Source organism: Piliocolobus tephrosceles, chromosome 4, assembly GCF_002776525.5.
Source record: "Piliocolobus tephrosceles isolate RC106 chromosome 4, ASM277652v3, whole genome shotgun sequence".
Classification (NCBI taxonomy): domain Eukaryota; kingdom Metazoa; phylum Chordata; class Mammalia; order Primates; family Cercopithecidae; genus Piliocolobus; species Piliocolobus tephrosceles.
In genome coordinates, this window is record NC_045437.1 from 154,502,315 (window position 1) to 154,521,649 (window position 19,335).

Genomic DNA, 19,335 nt, shown 5'->3' on the forward strand with positions numbered 1-19,335 from the left:
CCTGCTTCCTCCAGTGCATGGTCCATTCAGCTGCCACCTCTGATACAGACTTTACTAGAAACATGCAGCAGCAACAGGTGTGACATTCTCTGCCATTTAAAGTCTGTGCTGCTTTTCAGGACAGGTAAAGGCAGGAGGGCAGTCTGAGATCATGAAGAGTAACACAGAATCCCACCTCAAGGATGCTAAGTTTGTACCGCCCTCTCTCAGACACAGCTGAGAGCTCCCCTGGGCTGTGGCTGCAGGTCATGTTTATCTGTACACCCCAGGTTTCTTACAGCGGGTGGGTACAGGCCCAGCCCTAGCCATTAGCCCTGGTTTGTATTTGGGACAAGGCCCAAGTTGTTTCCTCTTCTTCCCAGACACCTCCTGGGGTTAGTTCACCCCTGCAGAACAAACATTCAAAGGAGGCAAGTTTCACTAAGATTATTAGCCCTAATCATCGCAGGGTGACTCCAAAGAGAATTTGGGCTGGTGCATTCCGATATACCTTGACTGTCCCATACCAGAAATGTGCCAGGTGCACCTGGAATTTTCCAAGACAAATGTGAATCTTAAGGGGAGTATTTTGTCCTCCTGTGAGGAAAAGTACTTTAAAATGTGCAAAACTGAGGAATCAGAGCTTAAGGAAGACTCAGACCCCATTTTAGCCAAACTTGAAAGGCTGATCTTGTTGCTAACTTTGATTGCCACTTGCTATCCCACATGAGCATCAACTCAGAGTTCTCGTAGGTGTTGGTGATCTTGTTTGGGACCTTGGTTTTCACAGCAGAAATTAATTACTTAGCAAGTGCCCTAATTGAAGAAAATACATTGCTCCCAACCTCCATTGGCTTTTATTAAAGAATCTGGTCCTGAGCAGTTAGACATCCTCCTTTCCAAGCTTTTTATAGCATACAGATTAATCTTTAAGCTCTGCTTCTGATGTTGCCCTTCTTTACTGAAAACAATTCTGAATCATTAGTGTAATTAAGAAAATACCGTCTGAGGCCATTTTTATTTTGTATTTGCATATGAGACCAAAGCTGCAAAACAGGAACTAAGCACGGTAATAATGCTGGTCCAAAGGTGGCCAAGTGTGAACACTTCCTTCTAGGCCTACTGCCAGGAGGAGAGCTGGCCTCTCGATGGGAGCATTGTATGCTGCTGAAACCTCCTTACTTGGTGGTTCTCCCCAGAGACAGAGAAGAAAACCCAAGGCAGGCATTATTAGTCTTAGAAACCAGTACCAGCTGGTATCTCATGCCAGTGAAAAGCATCCAGGACAAGCATGTTTGCAAAAAAAACAAGCATCTCCTGTCTCTTTCACATCTCTGTCACATCCATGATCACTGTGAGTCAGACCCAAATAAGGGGCAGCAGAGACAGCCAGATGAAGCAGCAATGTGAGGGTAGTAACTGGTGATGACAAGGCCCTTCTCAATTTTACTTTACGAACTCAGCCAGGGCTTAGTTCCTGTTTTGCAGCCTGATGGAAATTTAATAGATCATTTGAAGTATGTAATCACCTGACATGCTAAGTGTCTGTGTGTGCCAGAGACACAGAATGGCAACCTAACCCCACCCTGTCCTTGTCTAGGAAACACGCTGGAGAAGAAAGGTGGCAAGGAGTTTGTGGAAGCTGTCCTGGAACTCCGGAAAAAGAATGGGCCCTTGGAAGTAGCTGGAGGTGAGGTGGGAAAGCCACCGTGCTTATTTGGTTGTGGCACATGCAGTATTAGGAAAACCATTTTGTGAGATGGCTTAGAATTTAGAGGTGCATGGCAATACAGCCGCATCTTCAAGATGGAGGCCAAGGACAGCCTGTAGCTTTATAACTTAGAGTTTCATCACATGCAGGTTGTCTGGGAAAATCACCTTTGAATTTTTTTATTACTTAAAATAGCTCCTATATGTTTGATGTCTAGATCTCAAATTTTAAGAAATTATAGGAGCTGAGTTTGGTACATCTAAGAACTGAGAGGGAGTGATACTGAGCCATTTGCAAAACTGCTGGTGAGAGACGCTAATTAAAAATCTTCAGCCATCCATGTTTGTAATAGGAAACATATAAATACACATTTCTCATTTACCAATTACACCTTCTCTGGTATAAGGGGAAGAAAATGACTTGGCATCTGATGTGGGGAGAATTATTGCTAAGACCTGGAGGCAGGGTACTTCTTACTGCTTCAGGCCTGAATTTAGGTGGTCATTTGGGGTATACAGGACAGAGGACCTCCTGAGGACCTGGCAGTTGAGTCAGTGAGGCCCAGCTCCACCACCAACTATGTGAGGACAGATCACCCATTTCCTCACTTTGGGCTCTGGTTTTCTCTTCTTACTACCCAATTCCAATGCCTATCCTGTCTTTTAAATCCTCTGTTTTAAAAATGAATCTTAACTAAAGTTGGACATTGATAATTTTTGCATAAGCTCTCTCTTGGAGGGCCCACCAGGCCTTGCCCCTCTATTCCCAGTGACAAATGACACCCCTTTCAGGCTAGTCTCAGGATCCAGAAGGATTCCCTTTGAGAATCTGTGCCTTTGACCTCTGCTCTGCCACTTCTGTTATGCCTGCAAGGGGCATGACATACAGGGCACTAATTACAACGTTCTTCCAGGCAGTACCGCCAAAGTCCCACACTGTACAAGGGAAGGCATACACAGTTTTAACTACCTACCCAGGGGCAGCTGGCCTTTCCCCAGTCCCTTTAAAACACCTGTTTGACCAGCCTGTGGGTCCCTTCCCATCAGGATTCCAGCTTGAGTCCTGCTGGTAGCCCTTGGCACAAGGCCTGGTAGGAGGCAGCCTGGTGCTGCCATGTACCAAACTCTGCGGGAAACCTCAGCCACAGCAGATGCAAACCCATTAGGTGTAGCATGGTTCAAGATATTTTTGCTTGTTTCAATAACACTTTGGTTTTTGATTTTAACAGCTACTTTAGAAACTGCTTTAAAATAATTTTGAAAATATAAAGAGGCAAATAAAACATACTCCTGTTCCACTGTGCAAAGATAGTCACTGTTAATGTTTCTTTCCAGTCTTTTTCTATGCATAGTTTAGCCATGACTTCTCATGGGGATAAACCCACTGGTTTAATTCAATGCCGTAATGTCAGGTTTTTATAGGTCAGCCCAGAGTTCTCAAGCCCAATCATAAAGCAGAGCCAGGACTCAAATTCACGCCCTGTGACTGAGCTGTTTCTACTGTACCATGAGACACTACCCACCAATCGCTCCTTCTCCAGTATCTACCACACAACCATAACACCACATACCCCTTGTAAAGATATTCCATAAAAAAAAAAAAAAAAAAAAGGGTTTCAGAAATACGCAACCAAATACAAAAAGTTTGGATGTTTTACTTTAGCAGTGGTATGGAGACTCTAATGTGCTCCTGTATAGGAGCGTAGCATGCAGCACCCCCTAAACCCAGTGCCCCCAAAACCTTCTTTGCAGAGCATCTATGGACGGGGATTCTGGAACATGCTCTGGGAGACATGGTACTTTGCAGTTTGTGGCAGACCCCAGGCATGTGTCCTTAGATCTGGCAAGGGAAAGGCAAGTCTTTTTGGTGGAGATGTATAGCTGGAAAGGGGCCCCTCTTCTAGGAAAAGAAAAAACAGTTCCTTAAAAGCTAAGCTAATTCTGCCACAAATAAACAGGATCGGTTATTCACACAGTGAGGCCATCCTCAGCAGGGAAAAGACAATGGCAGCGGAGATGCTGGTCAGTTTGCTTAGCGGATCATTCAAAGCAGTTGCTTTCCTGGTAGTTTTGTCCTGAATTGGGTCTGGGATATTTAGAGAATACATCATAGTAGAGACAAATACATCATATTGGTGTGCAAGTCGATAATTAGCACACCAGTCGACTTAAAGAAGAAGGGTTGGAAACCCAAAATTATTTTAAGGCTGCAAATGTTCTGACATGTTTAGTTGAGTTTGAGCTCAGTTGAGTTAGATGGGTAAGGCTCTGCCTCTGGAAGAACTGTGTAAGCTTTCTGAGAGTGGAGAGAGGCTTACTACGAACTTGGTCAAAATTCCTGGTGGTGACACATCATAATGCCAACTTTCCAAGGGTGTGGCTTGGCTTGGCTTGGCTCCCCCCTTCAAATGAAAAGACTAAATGATGAGCAGTTCTTGGCTTGAACTCACGTTGGAATCACAATGCAGCAGACAACTGTGGAACTCCTCAGACACAGGCCATTGGAGGGCCCAAGAAGATGTATGGTGGCAGGGGAGCGGGTCTGTGTTTGGCATCTTGTGCTTTGTAGTGAACCAGAGCTCACTATTTCTGTTTTATCCCCTCACAACTAGCTGCCGTAAGCGCAGGTCACGGCCTGCCCGCCAAGTTTGTGATCCACTGTAATAGTCCAGTCTGGGGTGCAGACAAGTGTGAAGAACTTCTGGAAAAGACAGTGAAAAACTGCTTGGCCCTGGCTGATGATAAGAAGCTGAAATCCATTGCATTTCCATCCATCGGCAGCGGCAGGTAGGGGCACATGCTTGTTACATATCAGTCATGGGTGTGTCTCTCTGCGCACACATCGCCCATAATTGTGGTGCTGTCACTCTGTGCAAGGCCCGCGGAGGCTGCCTTAACCAAGGAGACCAGAAGCATGACATAGGGAAGAATGCAGACATTAAATGATGGTAAGGGACAATTTGAGAGATCCAAATCCCAAGGATGATATAAAACTTCAGTTTTGATAGCAAATGTCATCACAGAAGGGGACCCCAGGGTGTACTGGGACCACAGAAATGGTGCCTCAGAGAGCAAGTTTTGAAGAGCACAGTGACTTAGATGGGTAGAGAAGATCTGGAGGTATGAATAACAGGGATACAAATGAACAGCTTGGCTGTCTCAGAATAAGTCTGTAGCTGTGTTACAGTCTGCCACCCAAACCACAGTATTCTTTGGATAAAGCCCTCTGCCCCTTTCCTTTCTACTCACAAGCATCTTCCACCTCCTAAGAACCTGTGTCTCTACATGACTCACTGTCTTACTGCCCTAGGTAACCCTGCTAGTCTGCTAATGAGGTAATGGGACCTGGTGGAATGGAATGGGGAATTACATGAGATTTAAACAGGGCTGGGCCCTACTCCACTTCCTGTCCCAGAAAATCCCCAGGTAGACTCACCAAGGTCTTCACGAGCAACACAACTGCCCCTAAGACATACGCGTACCCAGAGGACCACCATGGGAGAAGTCTAGTTTTTCGACAGCTGATGATGCAGGTAGGGCTCAGGGCAACCCCCTCAATACCTCCTTGGTTGTACACCCCAAAGATGTCAGCAAATAACCTATCAGGTTCCTGCCTGTTGGAGCAGCACTGCACTCTGGCTTAGGGGTCAGGCCTGGAGTTGCGTCCTGGCCTGGCCACTAACCAGGTGAGTGATGACACGTAAATTAATCCCTTTCTGAGTTGGCATAATAATCCCCCCATGCAGTGTCTCAGGGTTGCTCTAGAAATTAAAGGAGCTCTTAGAAGGCAGAGTGCTTTCAGAAGTGTGTCCCATGATGCAGACATGAGGACCTGTCAGGGCAGAGCCACCTCTGAGATTGTGTCCCACTGCCCATCACTATGGTCCTCCCTACCAAGGGTCTAAGTCCAAGGCCTCTGGAAGGCTCAAGATCTGCATTAGGCACTGAAGCAAAAAGAAACTGGCCTTTAGAGGCTGCAGCTGTTAACAACTTGCACCCAAGAGGAGCCATAACCTGGGGTTCTGTATTGGCAGGTGGCTCACTTTGGACAGAGTACCTGCCACTGCTCCTGGGGCTTCCCATCCCAGCTTGTGAGCCTTCTGGGGTCTCTGCCCATCAGCCCCTCCCAGCACCCAAGGAAGGCAGGGCTGTGTAGCACCAACTGCCTGTGACCCTGCAGGCTGTCCTTTCTTTCTGGGCGAGCCTGAGCAACGGTCCTCAGAACCATGTCGTGAACTGATAGAAAGCTGCTCTGTCAAACACTTTCCTTCCAAACTTTCGAGAGGATAGAGAGTACATTTTGCCATTTTCCGCTTAGGCAGGCCTTGTGATTTTGCCTCCTGCGTGCTGCCATCACTGAGGTCCCACACCTCAAGTACTGGTGGCAGAACTAGTACGGGGTGGGCTTCCTGTCACTTGACATTCTGCCTAGCAAAAGACCTTGTCCACAGGCAGGTGGGCACTGCCACCATTCCCCAGGGCTTTCTGTGGCCAAGGCCATGTGTGACTGGAAGGACCCACCAGTATCAGGCTCTGGGGGAAGGATCTCCGGTTGCACCTGAACCTTCTCTGGAGCCTCTACCACTGCCTGCCACCCATTGCTGCCCCCACTTCTCCCAGTCAAGGGAAAAACAGAAGAATGAGCATTTCCTCAGCAGCCCCTCACCAGTCGGTGAGCTATGGGCAGGCTTGCCTCCCCCTTTCCTGGCCTTGCATCTCTGGGCTGTCTGGTCCTGGGGCTCTATGAGTAAGGCCCCTCAGCTCTCCTGTCCTGTGTGACCTTTGGTTAAATGAATCAACCTTTCTGCCCTAGTCTGCCTTATCAGCAAGTGAGGCTGTAGGGACTGTCCTTCCTCACACATGGTTCTGAGTCTCAGTTAATTAGTGCTTCGGATGCACTTTGATCTGCTCTGATGAAAGGTCTTCTGAAGAGGGAGGCAATAGGAAACTTTATTGGAGGTAATAATTTCACACCCTTTCATATGGGTATTGAGAAATTTTTAATTGAAGCAAAAAAGTAATTCTCATAAAAGAGCATCTGTTATTACAAACTTATTTACATTTTTCATGGAGTAAAAAGTAGGAATAAAAATAATCAATTGAAAGCTTTAAGGGGGGAAATGCCCAAGGCAGCACATGTGTACAGCTACCCAGGCCACATCTGCCAGGCAGACCTCACCCCACAGAGCTGTGTAAACAGCTGCCCTCTCTTTCATGAGTTAAAAAATGGGATTACACCAGAGCCGGCCAGTAAATCACAGTGGGTTTTAGGACGGGAAGTAAAACAGCTTGTTTGTTGCATCCAGTGTCTCTGGCGTGAAAGTAATGTTGGAATTAAAACAGTATAAATGTAAGCATGTTGGGAAAGAGCCGTTGGGAAAGGATCACTCTCTTAGCTGAGGCACAGCGACACAGCCTAGTGTGGAAGATGACCACAACCACACCTGTGTGATGGCTCCCTCCAGCCTGTCGGCCTTGCTGGGGGCAAGTGAGGCCCTGGCATCTGGACATCCTGTCCTCAGTCATTCTGGTCATGATATTTATGGGTACCCCTCCTCCCTCAGCTCTGTTTCACATTAGGGGTGACCCCTCTCCAGAGGGGTAGTACATAGAGAATACTAGTTTGGGGCTTTGATTAAACTTTCCTTAGATTTATGAGCTTAAAAGGAAAGTGGTTTTTTTTTTTTCAAGCTACTATTTATGGATATGTGTTGAGCCCCAGGCACTGTGCTAAACCCTTTATCTGCATTATCTCACAGCAACCCTACAAGGTGAACATTATTATTCCTTTCAAGGGCAAAGAAACTGAAGCATAGAGGGGTTAAGTAACTCATTTGAGGTCACTCAACTTGTACGTGGTAGAGCAAGAATTTGATCGGAAGCCCTTGGCTTCAGAGCTGTTAGGCTCATGGAACCCCTGCCTCCTGTCTCCATTGGTCAGCCAGACCCCAGATCCTACCTCCTCTCATCCCACCACAGGGCTGTCCCCTGCCTGTGTACTCTCTTTGCATAAAACACTACCTGGGAACTCCCTGACCTTCCCAAGTATAGCCATCAGCCTCTTTCCCCTCTTAACCACTGGCCTCAGAGGTGAGATAAAAGGACAGAAACTCAAAGGCCTTTGGCCTTTGAATAGGGGAGAATTTTTCATTTACCCAAAGCCTGGGGGCCTCAAGTGAGAGGCCACTTTGGGGCTGCCCTATCCCCTCTCTAGCTGCAGGGGGCACAGCTCAGGGGAGTGGTAGCCCCATCACCATCGCTTCTGAATGTTCTCCTTCCTGTATACCGTTGCTCTCGGCTCAGGATCCTGATGATGACTTGGATCAAAATGGCCTATGTGTGGGGCAACTTCAGACAACCTGGCAATTACTAAAAAATGGTAAAGGCCTAAGAGCAGCCCACAGCACAGTGCGAGGGGGACCTAATCTTAGCAGAAGTATGTCTATACCCTAAGTGACTGACAGACAAAGAATACCAGAATCCACCTCTACTCCTCCCCAGTCATCAAGGGCAAGCCCCCAGTCTGGCTGCTCCAGAAAATCTCCCTGGACTCCCAGGATATAGCCTCTTCTCCTGTGACTCTCTGAGGTCCCTAATGAGCTCCTAACCTGGATTTGCTGCATACCTGCCTGGCTCCAGCCCTGGAAGGTGAGCTCACTGAAAACAGGGGTGTGTGGTGAAGCCCCACTCAAGAAGAGGGCTGAACAGAACTGGGATGGGGTCCTTGGTGGACCTAGAGTTCCTGCATGTCCAGACAGGACCGTGGGACAGGCATCCAATGTGTACACCCCCAGCTATTACTGAGCAGGCTGACCCAAGTGGGCATCTTGCACTGGCCCTGGGAAACCGAGGTCTAGTACTCTTGGGAAAGGCAAAGGTCATTACACAATTGGAGTGACTTTAGGGAAAGCTCAGATGCCTCTTTTAGTCTGCTCAAGGTCCCAGCCCTATGGTGTAGGAAACACTTGACTCCAGAGGAACTTAAGGAATATTCCATAAACACAACCCACAGGCCAGATCAGGGGCTGAAGAGAGTGGAAACAACACACAGTGCACTCATCTCCTGGGCGGGGCTGATGGTGGCCGCAGCAGTGGCAGCCTCATCATCACCACCATTGTCATCATTGCATTAGACCCCTGAAACACCTAATTTCTAGTGGAGGAAACTAATGTTTAGAGAGGTTAACACCCTGGCCCACAGCAGCTGGGATTCAAACCCAATTCTGACTCTAGAGTGGAAGCCCTTAGCCCCTCTTGCTCTGCAGCATCTGGTCTGAAAGGAGGGCAGTGCAGCTGTAGGACAGAGTGGCCGTCACAGAGGCCAGGCCAGGCAGGAACGGCTGTTCAGAGGGGCCATGGTTATACAAGTAGCAAGTGAACCCAGCTAAGAAGCTAAAGATGCAACACCAGTGGGCATGAGTGCACCTGAAAGTAGTCAGTACTGCGCCGGGGAGCCTCTGTGTAGCCCCTGCTACTGCATGCCCACAGTCATGGCCAGCAGCTCTCTGGGTTCTGAGGCCAACATTGTTAGCACAGTGTAACTGCAAGGACAACAGCAGTCACCCAGTCACAGCTATCCCAGGGACGAGGGTGGAGGAGGCAGTTTTCTACTGCATGAGCCTTTTAAAAGACCCTTCAAAGCCACCTACTTTATAGACAGTTCCTCTTAACTGAAGACTCTGTGCCATGCTTGCTGTGCATTTTCCTGTCCCATACTCTGACTCCATTGCACGGGATGGGGAAACAAGGCACCGAAGCGGGACCACAACTCAAATCCTGTGTGACTCCAGGATATCCTGAGCTCTTAACCACTCTGCTTCTCTACCCTGGAGGGAGGAGGGCTGTCAGGCCACCCATGCCTCAGAGGCAGACCTGGGTCTGACCTGCCCCAGCTGCTGCGTGTGCTACTGCTGCTTCTGTCTGGAGGCCTCCGGGCTTTGTGTGGAGTGCTCCTGCAGGGCATCCACCTACACATTCCATTTTGCTACAGGCATTCTAACTGGCAGCAAGACATTTTGAGACCCCCCAGAAAATGTTAGGAAAGCCGTTACCTCCGCCATTCCTTCCTGGCAGCCTGCTCAGTCCAGAGTAGCCACAGTCCCATAGCAGGGTTTCTTTCTTAGGCTGTAGCTTCCTAGGACAGAGGGCTGGATTTGTCAGCAAAGGGTTTTCCTGGAAACAAATTCAGATTCATGTTCACCCACCAACAACCTTGAAATGCTTGCAAGGCCAGCGACATTCCGGTGGAACAGTCTGCTGTTAAATGGGAGTGCAGGCAGGTGTGGGCACTGCAAGTCTAAAACATTGGATGCTGACTTCCCTCCCCCATTTGCAGATCCTCAACATCTGGGTCCACCCTGCAAGCTTAGATTATGAAGTCCATGCTGGCTATTTGTAGAACAGCAGTTCTCAAAAGTTGCTAGACCTGCTGAATCAAACTGTTGGGTTTTGACAAGCTCTCCAGAATTCTGATGCAGGCTGAAGTGTGAGAACTGTTGATGTAGAGGAATAGAAAAGAATATTTCCTCACTGAAAGTCACATACCCTTTTGTAAGGATCCAAGGCAGAGGCAGGGAAAACCCCAGGAGGGGTCTGTGTCAGAAAGCACTGGTCACAGGCAGGAGTGACCGGCACACTTTTGGTGTGTTCCATGGAAACCCCTTGGGACCTTCCAGTCAGCATGGCACAGCATGGGCCAGACCACACTGTGTCCGCATCATACCACATCTCACCCAGCTTGTGTGGAATGTAGCTAACCATTGGAGACAGCTGCCTGGGCACACAGCCCGGCTGCAGCTACAGAAGCCCTGCCCCAGGGCTAGCTCAGCTAGGCAGACCGTCAGGCCACCTGACAACTGCTATTTGCAGCAGTTCCACAGGCCCTCAGCCCAGCCCCCTGTGCACATGTGAGGCTGAGACAGGCAGGAGGGCACCTCGCTGCAGGAACCTTGGAGCTGGCAGAGCATAGTCTTGGGCTTCACATGCAGAAAGCAACTTCTCACAGCTCCTCTCAGCACCCTGCAGCCCCCGTTCATCCAGGTCACATCCACAGACAGGGTTCTGCCTGCTCCAGAAGCTCTTGGCCCTTTGGCCCAAGTGCAGGCTGCAACAGGACTGAGGAGCCCAGCCCGTATCTGGAAGCAGCCTGAGCTGCTGGAAAGATGCCCCCCAAAAATGGAAGACTGAGTTTATCTCCTCAAGCAGTTCCCAACATGGCTCAATCCAGATAACCTGTCCTCTGTGCTCCTTGACTCCTGTGAGTATAGTAAAGGCAGCTGTGCCTGGTGTGGGCCGAGATTTCAGATCTGCAGACAGCACTGGTGCCGGAGGAATGACCTGTCTGCTCTCAGCAGAGCCCTTTTCCTTCACTGTACATGACACCCACTATCCTGGCCCACCTATTGGTCTAGAATCACCAGGGTCTCCCAGGAGGAGGCTGCACAGGTCTGACACCACTCTTGTGGCCAGAGCGGCTCTGGAGCTCTGACGCCTCTCATGGGCAGGGTTGTATGCACTGGCTGCTGCTCTGTGGGTGTGCTCTGTGGCTGAGGAGCTGCCACCTGTGTGTGAAGGAACCGTGGCTTGCCCCCCACTGATTGATTGCCCGCAGGCTCCTTCACATAGGCTGAGGGCACATCTCTTGTCCTCCAAGAGGGAACGCCACTCCCGAGGCATCCAGAAGCTCCTAAGTCTCCACAAGCTGGGTGAAGCAGTGTATGGTCAAAAGCAAGTCACAAGAGGGTTTCCCCTGTGGCTGTGAAATGCACTGTGCACTGTCAACAGTGGACCACTGAGGTGCTCCAGGGCCAAGCCAGGAGGTTCAGAATGCACAGGCATGCAGCGAGTGAGGCTAGCAGTACTACAGTAGATGCCTACCTTACACCTCTGGAAACCCCTCCACCTGGCAGCAGGTGCCTCACGTGAAGGAGAACTCCAGCTGAAACAGGCGGACTGGCCCAGCGCTTTGGACACCAACACACCCACAGGCTCAGGCAGATCGATGACCATAGATCTGCCAGTGAACAAAGAGCCACCCATGAGAGCTGACCCCAGACTCACCCTCAGTATCCTTAACTGTAAAATGGGACCAGTAAGGGATGTGAATCCAGGGCCACTGGCTCTAAACCCAGGTTTTCACTAGAGTAGGCAAGCTGCCCATCTCCTCCTGGGTCTCCTGGGCTACCCACATGCCATGCTGACCAGGAGCAGCCTCAGGCACACCACAGAGCAGCGAGGGCCAGTCCCGATTTCACATTTTTAAGTCCAGAGCATCTACCTCCAAAAATTGCCACATGACATTTGAAGCGGAAATGTATGTGGATTCAAATACATTTGGCTCAGAAACTTGGATAGCCCTGAGTTGAAGAGCCCACTGCTCCCTGCGTTGTGGCCTCTGGGGTGGTACCCCTGGTGTGTGTTAGAGGGTGGATTCCTGGGCAGTGGCCCCTGGTATGAAGGGGTAACTCTTCTGTGTGGGTGGATAGAGGTCAGTGCCTTCCCAGAGAACCTGCAGTCATCCCCTGGGGCTGACATCGAGAGCCCTGGGCTATGGCTCAGGCACTGTGCTAGTCAAAGGCATGACAGAAAAAGAAAATCAGGAGCTCACACTGCACTTCGGGGGCTTAATGCACACCACAAAACACTATTCTGTTTGCTGGCTGCTGCCTTCTCTAAAAGCACATAGCACGTCCTTCTGCAGGTGCCAGCTCTCTGTCCAGTTGTCTGTCCCCCGTCCTGTCTTCTGGGCACTGGGCTTTCCCACGCTGGTATACAAGCAGACACGGGGCTCAACAGACACGGACCCAATACACAGCAAGCTGCAGCACAGAGGGAGGTGGCCCGTAGGGTGGGGCTGGTCCTGCGGTCCCCATGGCATCCCGGTTGCTGAGTGCTTGTTTTCTCTTCTCCAGGAACGGTTTTCCAAAGCAGACAGCAGCTCAGCTGATTCTGAAGGCCATCTCCAGTTACTTCGTGTCCACAATGTCCTCTTCCATCAAAACGGTGTACTTCGTGCTCTTTGACAGCGAGAGTATAGGCATCTACGTGCAGGAAATGGCCAAGCTGGACGCCAACTAGGCTGAGCAACGACAGAACCAGCTGCACCATGTACCCCACCTCCAATTTAAAAAAAAAAAAAAAAATCCCCTTCACTCCTACTGGGAGGTGGGACCCCTTTCATTTTCAATTTTGCTCATCTAGGGAAAATAAGGCTTTGGTTTACCAGTTTAATTGTTTTTGACCTTCTAAAATGTTTTTATGTTAGCACTGATAGTTGGCATTACTGTTGTTAAGCACTGTGTTCCAGACCGTGTCTGACTTAGTGTAACCTAGGAGATTTTATAGTTTTATTTTAATGAAACCCTAATTGACGCACAGCAGTGGGGAGAACAGCGTCTTTTACCTGTCACCGAAGCCAGGAAGCCCCGTTTGTAACCGTGTGTTGTGGTGCTTTATCGTACACCCAGTGGCGTTCTTTTTACTCTAATGTTCTTTTTTTTCCCTCTCAGAAGAATCATGAATTTGCAACAGACCTAATTTTTGGTTACTTTTTGTCTTAATGATGGATTTGAAAATGGAAGATTTAATAAGGCAAAGCAGAATCTGTTGTCCTTAATTATATTTGCAATTTGGAATTTGTGCGAGTTGATTTAGTAAAATGTTAAACTGTTGTTGTGACTGGTGTGTTTCCGTTATTGTGCCTGTAAGTCGCGGGTCCTAAGTTGGCCTCTGCAGTCACAGGATGTGGGAGCAGGGCAGCCCATCCCCCTCAACCCCCGCCCTGCCCCCACAACTCCTTGGATGCTCCACAGTGTTCAGTGCAACCTGGGTGGGTGTGGGCCATCTGCTCGTCTCAGTGGTTTGTAGAGAGAATTTTTATAAAGCCTCACCTTTTGGTTCTGTGTGACCCTTGGGCCAGGGTGTTATCCCCATTCCACAGAGGAAGGAGGGAGTATATCAAAAGCTGTGCAGGTGGCATGTGGCAGGCTGGCGCAGAGCCAGGGCTCCAGACCCTGAGCCCAGCTCTCTCCTTACCATTGTCCCCTTCTGACAGTCTCTGGCTCAGGGCTGGGCCTGGCCACTTGCTGATGGAGCTGCTGGAGCCTCATGCCCTCTGCCGGGACTGCTGGGTCTGTCATCCCTGCAGGACAGGATCCCTGGCAGAAGGGTGCCGGGAGCTTTCCAAGGACAAGCTGCCACAGCCAAGGCTTCTGGGATGTGCTGGCAGCTTTCGCATGCCTTCTCACCGCCAAGGCTGTTGAGGGATGTTGATTATTTACGAAGACCTCAGCCAAGCCAGAGTAGCTAAAATATGTTAGCAAAACGTGGACACGTTTTGCTTCAAAGTGCACTTAAACCTTAACCTTAATTTGCCTAAAATACACAGAAGACTCTTTCCATCTCTGAAAGAAAGAAAAGAAAAGAAAAGAAACATGCCTGCATCTAAAGCAGACTTGAACCAGGAATAAATATGCAGTACACTTCATATCATGGATGAATGTAAAGGATCATTTTTCCTTCCCAAACTGCCTAATACAAGCTCTTCAAAACAGAAGACCCTAGACCATCACACAACCAATCTTTTCCATGAAAAGGCAACGACTTCCAACTTAAACCTGAAAGATGATTTTTCCAAATTTCATCTGAACATAAGGAGTTCTGTGGCATTTTTTCCCAAGATCTTTGCTGGGTCTAGATGATGTATTCCTGTTTCTTGATTTGAAATGAGAGAGAGCGGGGGGTGGGGGCGCGGGGGGGAATGCATTATCTTTATAAGAAGATGCATCTTAAAATGATACCACTTCATAGTTCATACCAGCAAACTGCTTAGACAAACCATACTATGCGCCCACCACCCAAGAGCATTTGTGCAGGTAGGATCTGCAGTGTGGACGGAGGGTGGTGGAAAACTGTGGCCACTGTTAGCTGGTCAGACTGATATTTACTGTATGGCAGGTGCCGTGCTGAGTCCTTCATGATTCTCATTTCATTTGGTCCTTGCAATAACCCTATAGGGCAGGTCCTATTATTAGATACATTTTATAGCTGGAGGTGATCACACTGCTGAAAAGTGACAACCAGATTCAAATGCAGAGTTTCTGACTATTGTGATATAGGGTCCCTGATGGCATGCGCTTACCAGCAAAGAGAGTCCATTTGGCCTTGGTATTTCTAACTCAGAGACTGAAACACAAAGGGACTCGTAGATGTAACCAAGTTTAAATGACTTAATTGGATGGGCTTAACTTTGGAGGAACACCGCAGAAGCAAATGTGTTTTTCAAAGATCTTCCACTAGATGTCGCTAAAAGGATTGAGAACTACAGAAAAGGGCTGCGGATTTCTGCTCTCCTTGTGATTGCACAAAAGAGTAAATTGTATTTATTGCTATTTGCATGAATGATTTACCATAATCACCTAAATGTTTCTAAACTTTGAATAATCCAAAGTGCATCATGCCCTGTGATGTGGGCACACTGTAGAAATTCTTTTCAGTGAAACTGAGGGAAAGTGAGCCAACAAGCTGCCTGGGGTTCCCACCATTGCTAAGCCACTCAGTTTATTTTTAAAACTGGGATCAAAAACTGTTCTCTGATGTCAGCCTCATGCTTTAAGGAGGAAAAAAGCTCATTACTTTCAAAAAAATTGGTGCAACTGCAAGGAACGCTTGAAATGCACACATGCCTCTATTCAAAAGACAAGTTTGCAGTTAGTAAAACTTAACAGAAATGAGAGTATTTTGTGAGGGGGTAAAATCCTGCAGGTTCTAGAGAGGTGAAGTGTTGCAGCCCAGCCCTTCCCTTTACTGTAAGCCTTCAGAGGCAGGCTTGCAGTGGATGCCACCAACAGCTGCCCCAGCCACTGTCGCTGTGCTGAGTCCCCCCAGCCTCCCCCAGCCTCACAGCCACACAACCCTGTGATCCAATGGCAGCATTAGGCAGACAACACCCACTCCCATTCGTTTCTCAAGAACAATTCTTGCCCTCAACAGCTGGCCCCCGTCCCGAATAATCCAGACGATTTTCTCAGTGCTCCTCCATGGGCGCCTTTAAATGACATCTGAGTTCTAACGCAATGCTGTGGCTCCAACTGGTACTAAACTGACAATAACAACCACTGTATGTGTGTGTCTTCTACATACATCATTGACTTCTCATGGCAACCCTATGAGATAGGTAATACTATCTCACAAAGAAGTGAAATGTATTCCCTAAGGTCACACAGCCATGAATGGTGGAGGTGGGATTTGAACCCAGCTCCGACTCTACAACCAGCTCCTGGAGCTGAATTCTCCTTTGCTATCCATCCCAATATTTTGTTCTTCAGGTTATGCAGGGCTTGCCTACTCACTGAGAGGTCCTGTGTGGCTGGCCCTGGGAACTTAAACAGAACTTGTTGGATGACAGACGAATAGGAATGTGCATTTAAAGCAATCCAGTGGTCAGCAAGGACTTACTAAATGCTTTCTATGAAAGAGGCCTTGGATTAAGGGTTTCTTACAAAGGCAGGTAAGCAAGCATTGTCCAGCAAGCACTAACTCAGAGAAGTACCTGCTAAAAAGGCAGGGGCCCAGAGCAGGGAGTTTTGCTCTCTGGCTGAGCAGGCTCAGGGAAGGCTTCTTGGAGCAGAAGGCCTAGTGCTGGATTTGATAGGAAAAGGTGGAATCTCCCAGGTCAGGAGAGCAAGGCCGTGGGTAACAGACGGCAAGCTAGCATAGAGGCTGCTCCGTCAGCACCAGCTGGGGCGCTCCTGCACCCTCTCCACGGAGACTCTGCCTTCACCCTCTTCCCACCTAGGACAGCCGCTTCAGCCCTGGCCTCTGCTCACTGCATGCCATCCCCAGCATTTGGAGTTGTCTATGCATGGATTTGTCTGTGGCAGAATTCCCCCTCCCATTCAGGGTCAGGTGACTGTATTTGGTCACAGCTACAGTCAGCTCTGACAGAGGAATTGGCTTACACTAAGGCAAAAAAACAGAAAAAAAAAAAACAGAAAAACAAAAAAGGTGGGCTTCCCTTTCTCACCCAAGGTCCTGTCATTCCCAGTCCCGGGGGTGGTCAGCCTTTCTCAGGAGGGGGAAGCCCTCACTGGGCCTGTCCACTGTGGGTCTGTCTACTTTGGGTCAGGCAAGCCTCTCATGTCCTTATTTGGCACTCAGCCTGCCTTGTCAATCAATCACCCCGAATGGTCCTGGAACGAGGTCTTGCTCAATTTATTCATTAGCAACTACCATGTTTAGTTTTTGCTGCCAGGCACTCCTGGCCGATGTTATCTTGGGAGCTGGCCTTGGTGCCGCCTTCCAGTGATCCACCTAAAGGCGATGGGGCGAGGAGGGAGTCCTGGGGCCCACTCCCGGCTGAGAAGAAAGGGGAACACTCAATGGCAGGGGTGAGGCCACCTTTTCTTCCATTTATAACCTAGTCTGTTGTGTTTGCTTCTGGGGGCCCCCCATATCAAAACAATATCACATGAGCCTCCTGACAGGCAGGCAATAACACTGCTCATTAATCCCCCGCCCCCGCCCTGCCCTCCATGCTCCTCTGCAAAGGTGTGTAAATAGAGTGGCCTTTCCCTGACCCTGGAAACCAAGCCAGCCTGGGCTGCCTTGTCGAACTCAGAGAAGAGTGTCTTAGAAACATTCTCTCCATAGGAAGCACTTCCTCCTCACTCCCCTTCTCCCCACTAAGCGACCCCCACCCCTCCCACACTCACCCATTCCCATGGGTGCACATGCACACACATATGCATTCACATGCACATAGCGAGGCCCCAGAGCCCTTGTGTTGGCAGAGGATAGAAAGGAGGAACATGCAGACAAACACCCTTTGAACTTGGGCAGAGAGCAGCCAGGATTCTGCCTCCCACAAAACATAGCTGACATTTCTCCTTGACAGGCCCTCCTTGGCCTATTTTGCTCTGTGAAGTGACTGGAACTGTCTGCAGATCTTCTGCTAATAACTCCCTTGGCTAACTTAGAACAGGGCACCAGGACTCCCCAGCGTCTGATGGGGGACCCAGCACCCACAGCAGAGGACAGTAGCCACTCACCACCACGGCTTGCACACACTCGGTGCCTGCATGAATGTGCCCTAGAGCACTCCTAGCAGGTCATGTACTCCCTGGCAAAGAAGCCCTCTGATGGCCCTACTGGGCGGAGGAGGAAAATGGTCCCAATGTCACAGGTTAAAGGTCACTGCCTTGGCTTCTGGTTTGTAACTGCCCCTTGAGGAGAGTAAAAAGCTGAAAATCCCAGAAAGACACCTTCCAAATCTTATGTTCAAAGCCCTGAAACCAGAGCAGTGATCACTAAGTGATGATCACCAGCATGGTCCTAGAACACACGCAGGCAGGAGGTCAGATCTGCCTTGCTAGGGAGTCTCTTCCTGTCCTGAGCCCTGGAACAGGCACCCTGGATCCCGACATCAGGAGTCACACTATCCCTCATTCCCATACACACCCCTTCCCATCCACCAGCCCGGCCTGCTGGGCCAGAGCCCAGCTTCTTCTGACACAGGGTGATGGCACATCCCGTGCTGACCACCACCGCTCACCCAGGTTGGGCTCCAGGCACGACCCTCTCAGCTTGTCTCCCTGTGCACTCTCTGGCCAGACTGGCTGGGAAACCTGATATTTCTGCACCTTGAAACGACAAGGCTTCCTAAGCTTAAGAGAATAAATTAGAGTTGAGTTCAAGTAGGCTCAGCTGCGGCGGATGGGCAAATTGATTTGCTTCCCATCTGGGAGATTAAATTCCACTGCCCAGAAATGGCAGTGGGGTAATGAGCTGTCAGTCAAACGGCGCAGAGCCAGGGCCGCGTATGTAATTGAAAGCCAGCAGCTCCTCATTAGGTCCCATGGAGGTCCTGGCTGTGGATTCCCACCTCAAGGAGGCCTCTGGACCCGAGAGAGAATGCACTTGGCCGTAAGGCCACATCCTCTAGAGGGAAACGCCACCTTGGGCCAGTGCTGGGCTAACTTTAGGGAACTTTCACTGAGCTCAAGGTGCTTATATTTGTCTGCGGTCACTAACAGCCCCTCCAGGATTTAATTATGGGCAAATCCACTGAGATTCCACCCAAGTGGCATCTTTTTCCAGGGGGCCCTCTCCTGTCCTCCTATGTGTCCCTAGTCACCCCAAGTCATCTCAAAGGGCAGCACCCCCAAAACCATCGCCACACCCCACTCAGCCCTTTACACATACAAAACCCCCACACTCACTCTGCCCGTGTAATCCTGCAACACCTGCAGATAGTGACGGCCGTACCTCCATTCGATAGCTGAGGAATCTGAGTCGCATGGAAGTTTCGAAGCTGCCTTCTAACACTTTGGCAGGCCTGGGAATGGAGAAAGGAGGGTCCTCTTCAGCCTCATCTCACATAATCCCCTCGCTTGCTCTCTACTGTACTTCCTCCCTAGGGCCACTCGTATCTCACCTTTAGGCCTTTGCATACACCAGTTCCCCACCAGAACACACTACAACCTCCACTTATTTGTAATCCTACTCAACCCTGCAGGGCTCTGCTCTTAGATATCCCTTATGCCTCCTCCAGGAAGCCCACTCTGACCACTCTGTCTGGGGAATGGCCCTCTCTCTCAGTGCACCCTGCACACCTGCCGGCCACAGCGCTGTGCCTTCTGAACAGCTGTC

General features: G+C 49.5%; 1 protein-coding gene across 4 annotated transcripts in view; it reads left to right on the forward strand.

Annotated features, from left to right (window-relative positions):
* Positions 1–13,358, forward strand: part of LOC111528906 (core histone macro-H2A.1) — a 65,625-nt gene extending 52,267 nt beyond the window's left edge. For all 4 annotated transcript variants that reach the window (XM_023195773.1, XM_023195790.1, XM_023195782.1 and 1 more), the window contains exons 7-9: positions 1,580–1,669; positions 4,302–4,476; positions 12,600–13,358. In XM_023195773.1, coding sequence (XP_023051541.1) covers positions 1,580–1,669; positions 4,302–4,476; positions 12,600–12,765 — 431 coding nt within the window. In that variant the 3' untranslated portion in view covers positions 12,766–13,358. The remainder of the gene's footprint in view (positions 1–1,579; positions 1,670–4,301; positions 4,477–12,599) is intronic.
* Positions 13,359–19,335: the final 5,977 nt, after the last annotated feature.